The sequence below is a fragment of the Bos grunniens genome, chromosome 14 (assembly GCF_055505025.1).
Source record: "Bos grunniens cultivar Pamir isolate PY7600 chromosome 14, Bosgru_T2T1.0, whole genome shotgun sequence".
Taxonomy (NCBI): Eukaryota; Metazoa; Chordata; class Mammalia; order Artiodactyla; family Bovidae; genus Bos; species Bos grunniens.
Genome location: NC_141178.1, coordinates 24030156 through 24042883, shown reverse-complemented (window position 1 = coordinate 24042883; position 12728 = coordinate 24030156). Strand labels below are relative to the sequence as shown.

The 12728-nt window shown below is 40.1% G+C and overlaps 1 protein-coding gene across 4 annotated transcripts in view; it reads right to left on the bottom strand.

The window, feature by feature from the left end:
• Positions 1-12728, bottom strand: part of OXR1 (oxidation resistance 1) — a 543094-nt gene that overhangs the window by 432816 nt on the left and 97550 nt on the right. For 3 of the 4 annotated variants that reach the window (XM_086336281.1, XM_086336276.1, XM_086336273.1), the window contains exon 2: positions 10297-10558. In XM_086336281.1, the coding sequence (XP_086192407.1) occupies positions 10297-10319 (23 nt within the window). In that variant the 5' untranslated portion in view covers positions 10320-10558. Of the gene's footprint in view, positions 1-6393; positions 6489-10296; positions 10559-12728 lie in introns of all 4 variants that reach the window. The other variant, XM_086336278.1, reaches the window with a different exon arrangement.

Here is a 12728-nt window from a genome sequence, read left to right as displayed (position 1 = left end):
GATTGGAATGGACTGCTGAGTTTTACATTAAAGCCTCTACAGTCTAAGGAAACATTTCTGTCATTATTCACTGTAGTTGTTTCACAACAGAGGAAATTATGATTCCTCTGATAATGATAAAAGACATATTTTGAAGTGTATTTATAAACCTGGATGATATTCAAAAGGAAGATGATACATGTGACCCATTATCATTCCCTGAGGCATAGTTGATTTTACTGTTTACATTTTCCCCCTGATATTGATAGTGACTTGGTGATAAATCAACTATTTCTATGACTTGTGACCAATGGCGAGTTTGAGGGCTGGTCAAAGTTACAGGTGTGGGCTTTGGTCATCAAAGAGTGAAACTAGTTGGCTCCTGTGGGAAAGGGACCTGCTACCCAAGACTCATTAACTCCACAGAAAAGCAATGCCTGCAAGCAGACCAAAACTTACCACACAATTATCTTCAAAATGTGATTCATGTCTAGTTGGCACTGGTTTTTAAGAATAAAAATAAAACATTCTGTTTCACTAATTATTTTCTTATTCCAAAGAGAAAGAATCTGAGGTAGATATATGGAGAAAAATATCCAGAAGGTTTCCTCTAAATTTTTAAAAAGCTATTTCTAAAGATACAGAGTGCAAAGCCAAAAATGGTCAAGGATTCTAAAAATACAGTGTGTTTACTTAGAGTGTCAAGCCTGAATCAAGATAGCATTAATCATATTAATGATGAAGGGATTTCTATTTCAAAGAGCATATTATGAACAGAAACACATACTGAAAATTTTCAGAATTCAGTAAATTGACTTTCATCCAAGTCATTGCACTGTAACATAAAGCATTGTGTAATTTGGGGGACACATTGAGTTTCCACTCTGGCTATTTTATCCTCTCTTATCTTTCTCTCCCAGGTGATTTTCTTGAATCTGCCTGCAACGCAAGAGATCAGGTTCAATCTCCGGGTCGGGAAGATCCACTAGGGAAGGGAATGGCAACCCACTCCAGGATTCTTGCCTGGAGAATGCCATGGACAGGGGAACCTGGAGGGCCACAGTCCACAGGGCCACAGAGAGTTAGACACAAGTGAGTGACTAACAGTTTCACACTTTCAAACTCAACTTACTTTTCTTCTATGTTCTGGATCTACTGCACAAGCTGAACATCCCCACGTACAAGAAGATTAAGTTTAGGCTCTCAAACCCACTCTTTCTTCCCAGTGCCTGACTATACTAGCCATTCATTCAACATGCACTTACCGTGCTGAGAAATACACACGGTAGATAACCAACTAAACTTTTCCTATCACTCAGAAGCTCTCGTCTCTTTTTCCAGTTTGAAGCATTACACATAAATATTTATGTATTAGCTTTTTATTTTTTCCTCTTCTCCAATATTAGGCTGATGACAATTGACTTTCAACCTTTACTGTAAAACTCAGGGTAAAAACGTTCCTTGCAATCTCTACCTATCCACATTTTCCCCTTGTGGGCTCTGATCCCTTCAAAAATAGAGACAATTCAAGTCTCCACTTTCTCTGCAACTGCAGATCCTGTCCCTGAGAGCCTACCATTTAACAATGTAAATAGGACAAGAAGTTTGCAGAAGAGTGGCTAAGGCAATTTTTGAGGAACGATCCTAATTATTCCCCTTCTCCCCCTGCCTTAGAATAAACAGGCTGCTCCGTCTCTCCAGAATATTTTTTCTCCTAAATGCAAGTGCCAAAGAATGATATAAAATGATACATTTCTTCATTACTTATTAAAGAAAAACTGAGGTAAAAATATTATAAATAATGTCAATAACCTGACAAATCAGATTTTATATCTTTCTCAATTCTAGGATTCTAACACACTGTATCTGGATAAAGATAATCCAAACTAGTTTTAATCTCCTATTAAAGCATTATTGAACTTAACAACATTCATAATAGCATTTTATACTACAGGCATATCCAATAAAGACCATTTACCACTTCTAAATTTAGTCAATATATCAGTAACTCACACAATTCAGACTTTTGTCATATTTCCAATCTATGAGCATGCGTGATAAAACAGTTTGTTGACTTTGATAAAATTCTACCAGTCAACTATAAGAAAATACTTCTCTGACAATTATCAGCACATTTTCAATGTTTATGAGGGACTACATCTGGTGAAAGGATTAACATATATGATGAGTCCTTTTCTAAAATAAAAAAGGAGTTGAGCTGACAAGAACTTTCTCAAAAATCTCACATTTTCTCCATAACCTTGATGTCTGTCTGCAACTCCTGCGGCTGCTGCTGCTAAGTCGCTTCAGTCGTGTCCGACTCTGTGCGACCCCATAGACGGCAGCCCACCAGGCTCCCCCGTCCCTGGGATTCTCCAGGCAAAAACACTGGAGTGGGTTGCCAGTTCCTTCTCCAATGCATGAGAGTAAAAAGTGAAAGTGAAGTTGCTCGGTCGTCTCCGACTGTTTGCGACCCCATGAACTGCAGCCTACCAGACTCCTCCGTCCATGGGAGTTTCCAGGCAAGAGTACTGGAGTGGGTCACCATTGCCTTCTCCAGTCTGCAACTCCAGGAGCAGCAATAAGATAGAGCCTTGCCTGATTGGTGCAGTACCTCATAACCCAGTACCTTGTGATCTAGCAATATCTGATTAAATTTCATCTCAAGAGAAGTACTTACAAGAGTAAAATTAAAAAAAAATATATTAAACATATGAAATTCCAACCAGCCTGGGTAAAATAAATAACACTACTGCCAAGAATCCGCCTCCAATGTGGGAGACCTGGGTTTGATCCCTGGGTTGGGAAGATCCCCTGGAGGACAGCATAGTAACCCACTCCAGTATTCTTGCCTGGAGAATCCTCATGGACTGTAGCTGACCAGGCTGCATCCATGAGGTCTCAAAGAGTCAGACATGACTGAGCAACTAAGCACAACAATGCCATACAACCTCACCAGCCTTTACATGTGATGGTGTCACTTTATATCCATCAAAAAGAGAGACGACTTCAGAAACTGTTCAGTGAAAACAGAAGATACCCAAAGATCATGCATGGTTTGAGTCCATTTTTCGAAAAAGATGTGAGTGTATGTAGGAAAGACTATATCTCAGCATTTATAACAGTGGCTTTCTAGGAATGGTAGGATTCAGTTCACTTTTAATTTCTGCTTTGTAATTTTCTATAGTGTTTGACTGTAATTAGCCTATTTCTTTATATTTACAAATAAATGCAAGAGGTGCGTTTGTATTTCTGAAAACTAAGCCACTTATTTCCAAGCAGAAAAAATAAATCTCCATTTTGATTTTCAAAACACCTTGGACATCCTCTTAGAGCATGTATCACATTAAGTCAGTTATTTGATCACAGTCATCGCTCAGTATCTCTGGGGGATTGGTTCCAGGACCTGCCAAGGATACCAAAATCCAGTGCACTCAAGTCTCTCAGTGGGCCGTACCCCTGGAGTCTGTGCATCTGCATATATAGAAGGCCAAAATATTTAGTGAAAAAAATCTGCATATAAGTGAACCTGAGAAGTTCAACAGTACATGAACCATGAATTTCCAGATGTTCAAGCTGGATTTAGAAAGGTAGAGGAACCAGAGATCAAATTGCCATCATCCATTGGATCACAGAAAAAGCAAGAGAGTTCCAGAAAAACGTCTGCCTCTGTTTTATTGACTACACCAAAAGCCTTTGACGGTGTGGATCACAACAAACTGTGGACAATTCTTCAAGACATGGGAATACCAGACCACCTGACCTGCCTCCTGAGAAATCTGTATGCAGGTCAGGAAGCAACAGTTAGAACTGGACATGGAACAACAGACTGGTTCCAAATCAGGACAAGAGTACGTCAAGGCTATATATTGTCACCCTGCTTATTTAGCTTATATGCAAAGTACATAATGAGAAATGCTGGACTGGAGGAAGCACAAGCTGGAATCAAGATTGCCGGGAAAAATATCAATAACCTTAGATATGCAGATGACACCACACTTCTGGCAGAAAGTGAAGAGGAACTAAAAAGCCTCTTGATGAAAGTGAAAGAGGAGAGTAAAAAAGCTGGCTTAAAGCTCAACATTCAGAAAACTAAGATCATGGCATCTAGTCCCATCACTTCATGACAAATAGATGGGAAAACAGTGGAAACAGTGAGAGACTTCATTTTCTTGGGCTCCAAAATCACTGCAGATGGTGGCTGCAGCCATGAAATTAAAAGACGCTTGCTCCTTGGAAGAAAAGCTACGACCAACCTAGACAGGATGTTAAAAAGCAGAGACATTACTTTGCCAACAAAGGTCTGTCTAGTCAAAGCTATGGTTTTTTCAGTGGTCATGTACAGATGAGAGATAGACTATAAAAAAAAAAAACTGAGTGCCAAAGAATTGATGCTTTTGAACTGTGGTGTTAGAGAAGACTCTTGAGAGTCTCTTGGACTGCAAGGAGATCCAACCAGTCCATCCTAAAGGAAATCAGTCCTGAATATTCACTGGAAGGACTGATGCTAAAGCTGAAACTCAAATACCTTGGCCACCTGATGCGAAGAACCGACTCATTGGAAAAGACCCTCATGCTGGGGAAGATTGAAGGCAGGAGGAGAAGGGGACAACAGAGCATGAGATGGTTGGGTGACATCACTGCCTGATGGACATGAGTTTGATCAAGCTCTGGGAGTTGGTGGCGGACAGGGAAGCCTGGTGTGCTATAGTCCATGGGGTCGCAAAGAGTCAGACACAGCTGAGCAACTGAACTGGGCAGCTGAAACCTGAACCTGTGCTGTTCTAGGGTCAACCTCAGTTAGTTTTCCTGGCCAAACGCTAAGCTCCTCTAAGACCAGTGATTGCTTTTTACCAGCACTTCCCTGTGTTTAACACAGAGCACAGCACGTGACACATAACAGGTGCTCAGCAGATTCTGACTGCCTATATAGCTTGTCACTTTCGTCCACTGCCCTCTAGCCTCCACTATCTGGCTCTAGATGAATTACCTTTACCTCTGCCAGATGTCATAAAGTCTTTAAGATAACATGGGACAAAGACTCCAGTGTGTAGGCATTTACACACTTGAAACGTACTTTGGGGTAAAATAGGTGTCATTTGGCAAAGTTAGCTGAGCCACTACTGGAATCGCTCTTCTGGCCCACGTATGCACAGCAACAAGAAAATAATGGAAGCTGAGAGTGCAAGAGAGCTGGGGGAGTAGAAAGTATCAGACTCAGTAGTGGAGGGTCATTATGAGACGGACAGCTGGAGACCACATCAGCTGAATTATAGCAAAGGGCTGGTATCTTTCTGTTGTGCTTCTTTTGTATCCTGCTGAAAACCAGGCAATTTCTAGCCTGCTGCTGCTGCTAAGTCGCTTCAGTCGTGTCCGACTCTGTGCAACCCCAGAGACGGCAGCCCACCAGGCTCCCCCGTCCCTAGGATTCTCCAGGCAAGAACACTGGAGTGGGTTGCCATTTCCTTCTCCAAATTTCTAGCCTATAACATAACAAATAGAACTAAGGTTTACATTTAGTAGTTTAGGTAGCTAATTCTGCAGAATTTTGAAAATTCAACTAAGTTTCTTCCAGCAACAACCTCCTTACCACCCCTTGGAAATTAGGGGGCTTATTCCCTGACCCCACATCGTACCTTCCAAACGACTGCTAATGCCTGCTGGTGCTCCTGGTCCACACACTCCCTTCCTTTCTGGAGAGGTTCTAGGATATCTCTACAGACGAAATTAAGGGGAACATTCTGGTTGGAGATGGGGACTAGGGCACTTGGCTTGAAGCCACAAGCACAGAGCTAGGATACTCTTTTGACACTGATGGTTTTGGGTTTTACTTGGGTAGTTGAGTGGTTAGGAGCATCAAATGGCTGTCCACCTTCACTTCCTAACTTTGCTACTTAGTGACTGTATCATACTGGGCCATTTACTTAACTTTCTGCACCTCACTTTTCCATCTGTAAAAATGTAAATAGCAATATTACATTCCTAAGATGGTTGCTGGGAGGAGTATGCGGACAAAGTATTTTTTTTAAAGTGCCTAGTACATGGTAACTGCCATGTAAATGTTCATTCTTGATAATATTTACTTAGATTGCATATTGTAAACATTATATGCTTAAAAACATTACATATATGTACATATAAAGTATTTATATATGTTATATATGTATATATATACACACACATATATCTACACATTTTTTAAAAATATTTTTGAAAGGAGGAATCCAGGATGATTATCAGAAAAGGAAGCACTGAAAGTCCTTCCAAGCACCCCTCAGCATTGTACCATTTCCCTCTTTGTGCTACAGACATAGGGCCCTTTTTCAATTCTTCCTGCCTCCTCATGTCTCTTGCTAATTATCTCAGCTACCAGCAACCATTCTTCCCCTCAGATCATAGCTTGACACCTCTCACCTGTCCATGGATGCCTGCAATTGATTCTGTACATCCCTCTGTCTCGGTCTCAACCAGTGTCCACTCCATCATTGTCTCCCTCTGGTAATTATTTACTAAAGACAAGAAGAGGATTCATGAAACATCTGTTGTATGTCCCTGTGTGACTTGTAATCGATTCCCACCACTCTTTGACACTGCATAAAACTGAAAGTATTAGTTGCTCAGTTGTGTCCAACTCTTTGAGACCCCTGCCTATAGCCCGCCAGGCTCCTCTGTCCATGGAATTCTCCAAGCAAGAAAACTGGAGTGGGTTGCCATTTCCTTCTCCAAGGGATCTTCCCAATCCAGGGATCAAGTCTAGGTCACCTGTACTGCAGGCAGATTCTTTACTGCCTGAGTCACCAGGGAAGCCCTAACACTGCATAGTCTCTCAGAAACTTGTAACCTTCCTAGATTGTATTTCTCTTTGAGATTCTGCATGAAAGAGTCAAATTATTTTACTTTTTTTTTCAAAGATCACACACATAACTTCTAGAGAAAGTAATCATTTCAATTTTAACATGTAAAAAGATATTTTTCTTATACTTGTATTTCAAAGCTAGGAGTATTGCTTGGATAGTTGTAAACATGAATGTAAGTATCTTAACCTATATTTTCTAAATCCTAGGTTACATGTAGGGAACACAATTAGGCATCCCTTCTCCCATTAATCCTCAAAGTTAAATTTTAAAATCAACACATGGTTATGGTTAGGTGTGCATAACATCTTAGTAGGCAGATCAAACTCTTCACAGACTGAAGGAAGCTTTGGCTATAAGCCCAGTGCTAATATTAATGAGAAAGTCAACCGAAGGAGAGTCCAGCAGACCTGGAACAGAAGAATCAGAGTGATGAACACTGACAGTGTTACTGTAACTCCTAGCCATGAAGAAGCTGCCCTGGGAAACAGATGGTGGTGTCTGGCAGACACATCCCTTAGTGTCGGGCACGCCAACTGTTTCCTTCGAACACTGGAAGCGTGTAACTCTCCTTTCCGTGATGATGTGACCTCAGCCAAACTTCTGATTTAGGTTCCCAGATAGTTTTCTACAACAGTTAAGAGGGTGCATTCCTCAGGCCAAAGCAAGCAGCCTGCACACTTAAAAGTTATACACACATCTTATTTTCAATTAGTAGTCTTGGCATTATTTTCCAATGGCAGTCAATATTTTCATGTCTTAGTTTCTGGATTTCAAAACAGAGAGCCAGACCCTATTTCACTAAATTAATGTAGCTCTGAGAGAAATTTCCATAGAGAATTGATGAGTTACTATGCATCTATATATATTCAAATATTTATAAGATAATATTCCCCAAATTGTAGATTAGAAATGTTAGGACATACGGATGATTTACAAAGGTTAATGTGAAAAAGAAGATTAATGATTTCTAAACTGGGTGTAGGGACTTCCCTGGTGGTCTGTGCTTTCCAAGGCCAGGGGTGCAGATTTGATTCCTGGTTAGGGAACTGAGATCCCATGTGCCATGGGGTATGGCCAGCAAGAATAAATAAATAAAGAAACCGGGTACAAGTGAAATAAATCAGTGATTCGTTTTGTACATCTTAGATTTCCTTTCCATACTGCTTTCTTACCAGTATGTGAGGAGCCCAAATTCTAAGAGGCAGAATGGAAGTACCAAATTGCACATAATTGTATGAAGGGGTGACACTGGTGAAACAAGTTAAGAGTTTACTATAAGATCTAACAGGGAACACCTGTTGTAGCCGGAATTATGAGTATTTTCACATGAAAATATCCAAGAACTGTTTCTGTAAAATTTGAACTTTTAACATGGAAAGAATTCCAACAAATTTCAGACATATGAATTCTATAAGATACCCTCACAATTTTAAATGCCCTTTTCAAATAAAAACATTAATTTGCCATTGAATTACCTACTTTGCATTTTTCCCACTCATTCACACAGCATACATTTCTATAACATCTGCTAAATTCTAAGAGCCATGCTGGACAACTGGACTGGAACCACAGGACACCATCTCCCTGTTGGTGAGGAGTTCGTTGTGTTTTGGATGGCCCCCAGTCAAAACACTAGCTCACATCAAGGCAGCTGTTAACTGAGGGACAAACCAAGGACAGGCTCCAGTGTCAGTCTCCTCCTGACTCAGCGAAGCAGGCCACACCACAGCCTGTCTTGAGATAAGATAATTATATCTGTGTTTTAATCTCCCTCTCCCTTTCCTGCTTCTTGTTCATCTTCTATTTGCCCAACCTCACCTCCTTTTTCTCCCCTCCACCCCACACCTCTTACTTCTCCCCCTTCTCTGTCCCCTTCCCTTCCTCCTCCTCTTTTTCTTTGGCATTCAATTTTTGTTTTGAGGATTCAACTCCAACACACATGTCTGCCAGGTGGTATAATTCTTTTTTTTTTTTTTTAATATGGATTTATTTATTGGCTCTGCTGGTCCTTGTTGCTGTGTGTGGGGTTTCTCTAATTGTAAGAAAGCTCCAGCTCTGCATGAGCTTCTTACTGCAGTGGCTTCTTTTGTTGCTGAGCATGGGCTCTAGGCACATGGGCTCAGGTTCTAGAGTGAAGGATCAGTGGGTGTGGCACATGGCTTAAGGGGTGCCCCACAACATATGGGAAATTCCTAGAACAGGGGTCAAACTGGTATCACCTGGATTACAACATGTATTCCTAAGCCTTGAAGCACCAGAGAAGCCACCGGGATGTAATTCTTTTAAAAAGATGTGTCCTTAATATCTCCTAGGGGTTTGAAGGGGTTCACAAGCTTTCCAGAAATTGTTTACTTTTTAAATTTTAATGATAATTTTATTTTCATCAGAATATAAAAGTAAACATTTTTTAGAAATAATTCACCCCTGAAATACTTTTTCATTTATTCTTACAGAATATATTTCAGCTTCAATTTTTTTTTAATTGAAATACTTAGCACCTAATAGGGATCAAAGAATACATTCTAAGGCATCCATAAAAATAAGCCCTTCAGAAACACAACTCTAAACAAATGATCCTATGCTCTGCCTAAAGAAACTGCTTACTTAACTAAAAACAAATGCACACAGTTAAACCACAGAAAGTCATCTTTAATCTGAGGCTATCTATGTTGCCAGCACAAATTGAAGACAAGGATGAGATAGGCTCAAGGAAACAGAAAAGATTACCAGATTTTTCTGACATCCACATACTGAATACTGTGAATTTGTATAGTATCACTTATCCAGCTCTTAATCTACAGAAAAAACCCAAAGTTCAGTAAAATGCCATCAAATTCATCCATGCTAGTACTGCTCTTCATTGCCATAAAAGTTGTTGATTATTTGCCAGAAAAACATCTTCATGATTTTTAAAAACCACAAACAGCTTTTAAATGAAGTATAAGTCAAAGATTATTCTGAATGTCAGCTATTTAGAGACATGAATCTATTTAAAAAGTTTCTTTTTAAGTTCCATTTAGTTTAATTTGGTTAGATCTATTTAAAAGGAAGGCCTGAAGGAAAGTATTGATGAGAAAATGTCTATCCCACCCTTAGAGGCACCTTTACAGCTTATGAGACCTGAATCTGGGAATATGATAGCAGAGAGGAACACTGAAAGCTGGTTTTATTCCCACCCTTCTCTTCCCCTAAGTGTGAGAGAAAGAACGGCACTGGATGTTATTGGAGTTCAGCGGCAGGCTTGAACCCTTCCCAGAGTCCCCAGATCCCCTGGTGCTGAACGTGTCAAAGTTTAATTCCAGGTTGCTTCCTTCACCCTAATATAGGACAACAATCTCTTGAATATAGGACAACAATTTTTAAGTTCTCTCCCTCTTTGAGTTCTGACCACAGAACTTATAAAATGTTGTTTCATGATATATATATATTTGAATTTAAAGTTAGGAAGTCATTCACTTACCATGATAAATTAGTTACAGACATTGCAGCAATTTCTGGAGGAGTCTTGTGGCACAGTCTTCTCTTGGTTTCAAAGTAGGGAATGAGTAGGTCAAGCAGGAGCCTGGTGGGCTGCCGTCTATGGGGTCGCACAGAGTCGGACACGACTGGATCGACTTAGCAGCAGCAGCAGCAGCAGGTCAAGTAGACAAGACCGTCAGGAATTTTAGCTTTGCTACCACAATGATGCACAAACCACTTATTTACTCACACTTTGAGAAAACCTGGAAAGAAAAGGAAGAAAACAGTATCTTTAGTACCTAGTTCAAATGTTAAGACACTCATAAACCAAAGAAAATTAAACCAAGTTTATGATAAACTGAATGCTTTTTCTGGAAAATACAGTGAGTGAAAGATTAATAAACTGTCAATTCTCTGAAGCAGAAAATACAGAGGGAACAGACTGTATTTTAGAGGCACTGAATTTTTTTCCCATTAGGGTCAATCAATTATGTGCTTCAAATCAGTTTTATACACTTGTGATAAAAAAGATCAAGATACTGATTAGCTCATAGCAGATACTGAAAAAAGGAGTTCCTTGGCACAAATTGTTGTTATATCCAAAGTTTTAGTAAACAATCATTCATTACTAAGTCTGAACAAATAAGAATTTATACTGAGTAACACATGGGAGATAACCAGCATGTTTTTAGGTAACAAACATTTCCACACATTTTTTAGAGCATTTACTGTGTACAGTGTTCTATGATTTCAAACCAAAATTTTCTTAGGGTACAATTAACTCCATGGTACTACATTAGGCTCTTTCATTAGTTCAGGTCATAAATCTGTTGACATTCATTGAACATATAATATGTATGTTTAGGCTATCTTAGGTAGAGCTCTTGGAGAAGAGTTACTTGGAGAAGGCAATGGCAACCCACTCCAGTACTCTTGCCTGGAAAATCCCATGGACAGAGGAGCCTGGTAGGCTGCAATCCATGGGGTCACTAAGAGTCGGACGCAACTGAGCAACTTCACTTTGACTTTCCACTTTCATGCATTGGAGAAGGAAATGGCAACCCACTCCAGTATTCTTGCCTAGAGAATCCCAGGGATGGGGGAGCCTGGTGGGCTGCCATCTATGGGGTTGTACAGGGTTGGACATGACTGAAGCGACTTAGCAGCAGCAGGTAGAGCTCAGGAATAAAGACAAATGGCACATGAATAAAACATTGTCTCTGCCATCAAAAATATTTAATATAAAAAGATAATTATAATAAAATAGGGCAAGAAAAATTTACAGAGTGTATGTATACAGAAGAGGGGCTTCTAGCCCACTACTAAGAGATTTTTGAAAAGATTTCTAAGGAAAATATGTCCCATACTAATACCATCAAGTCTCATTGCAAGTTTCAAAAAAAAAAAAAATTAAAGTGACAGAATAGACAGAGTTTGTCCCTTTCTCATAGAAACCAATCTTGAGTCTTAAGAAGACAAGATGGATATGGCAACTTCATGGACACCAGGTATGCAGGCTCCTTTTTCATTTCACCATTCTCAACAGATGGTCCCCATCATGCTTTAACTGGCTGCTGACTCTAGGGAGAGTGTCTGGGCCCAGCTGGCAGAAAAGAGGAAGAGGGAAAGAAGGATGCATCCTAAGATTTACACATGAAATTTCAACTTGCATTTAATTGGCTGGAATGTAGTCACATGACCATTCCTAGTCTAAGGGAGACTAGAAAATGCAGCCATTATTCTGGACAATCCTCTGTTTAGTCACAAATCAAGGTGTCTATGAGAAAGCAAGTGGGGTGGGCAGAGTGGGCCTTGAGAGAAAACTAGTACTATCTGCCATCATGTTTGAGACTCTGTGATCTTTACCCCCAATATTTTATGATGTATGCCAAAGCCTTTGACTGTGTGGATCACAATAAACTGTGGGAAATTCTGAAAGAGATGGGAATACCAGACCACTTGATCTGCCTCTTGAGAAACCTGTACACAGGTCAGGAAGCAACAGTTAGAATTGGACATGGAACAACAGACTGGTTTCAAATAGGAAAAGGAGTGTACATCAAGGCTGTGTATTGTCACCCTGCGTATTTAACTTATATGCAGAGTACATCATGAGAAACACTGGGCTGGAAGAAGCACAAGCTGGAATCAAGATTGCCGGGAGAAATATCAATCACCTCAGATATCCAGATGACACCACCCTTAGGGCAGAAAGTGAAGAAGAACTAAAGAGCCTCTTGATGAAAGTGAAAGAGGAGAGTGAAAAAGTTGGCTTGAAGTTCAACATTCAGAAAACAAAGATCATGGCATCTGGTCCCATCACTTCATGGGAAATAGATGGGGAAACAGTGGCTGACTTTATCTGGGGGGGCTCCAAAATCACTGTGGATGGTGATTGCAGCCATGAAATTAAAAGATGCTTACTCCTTGGAA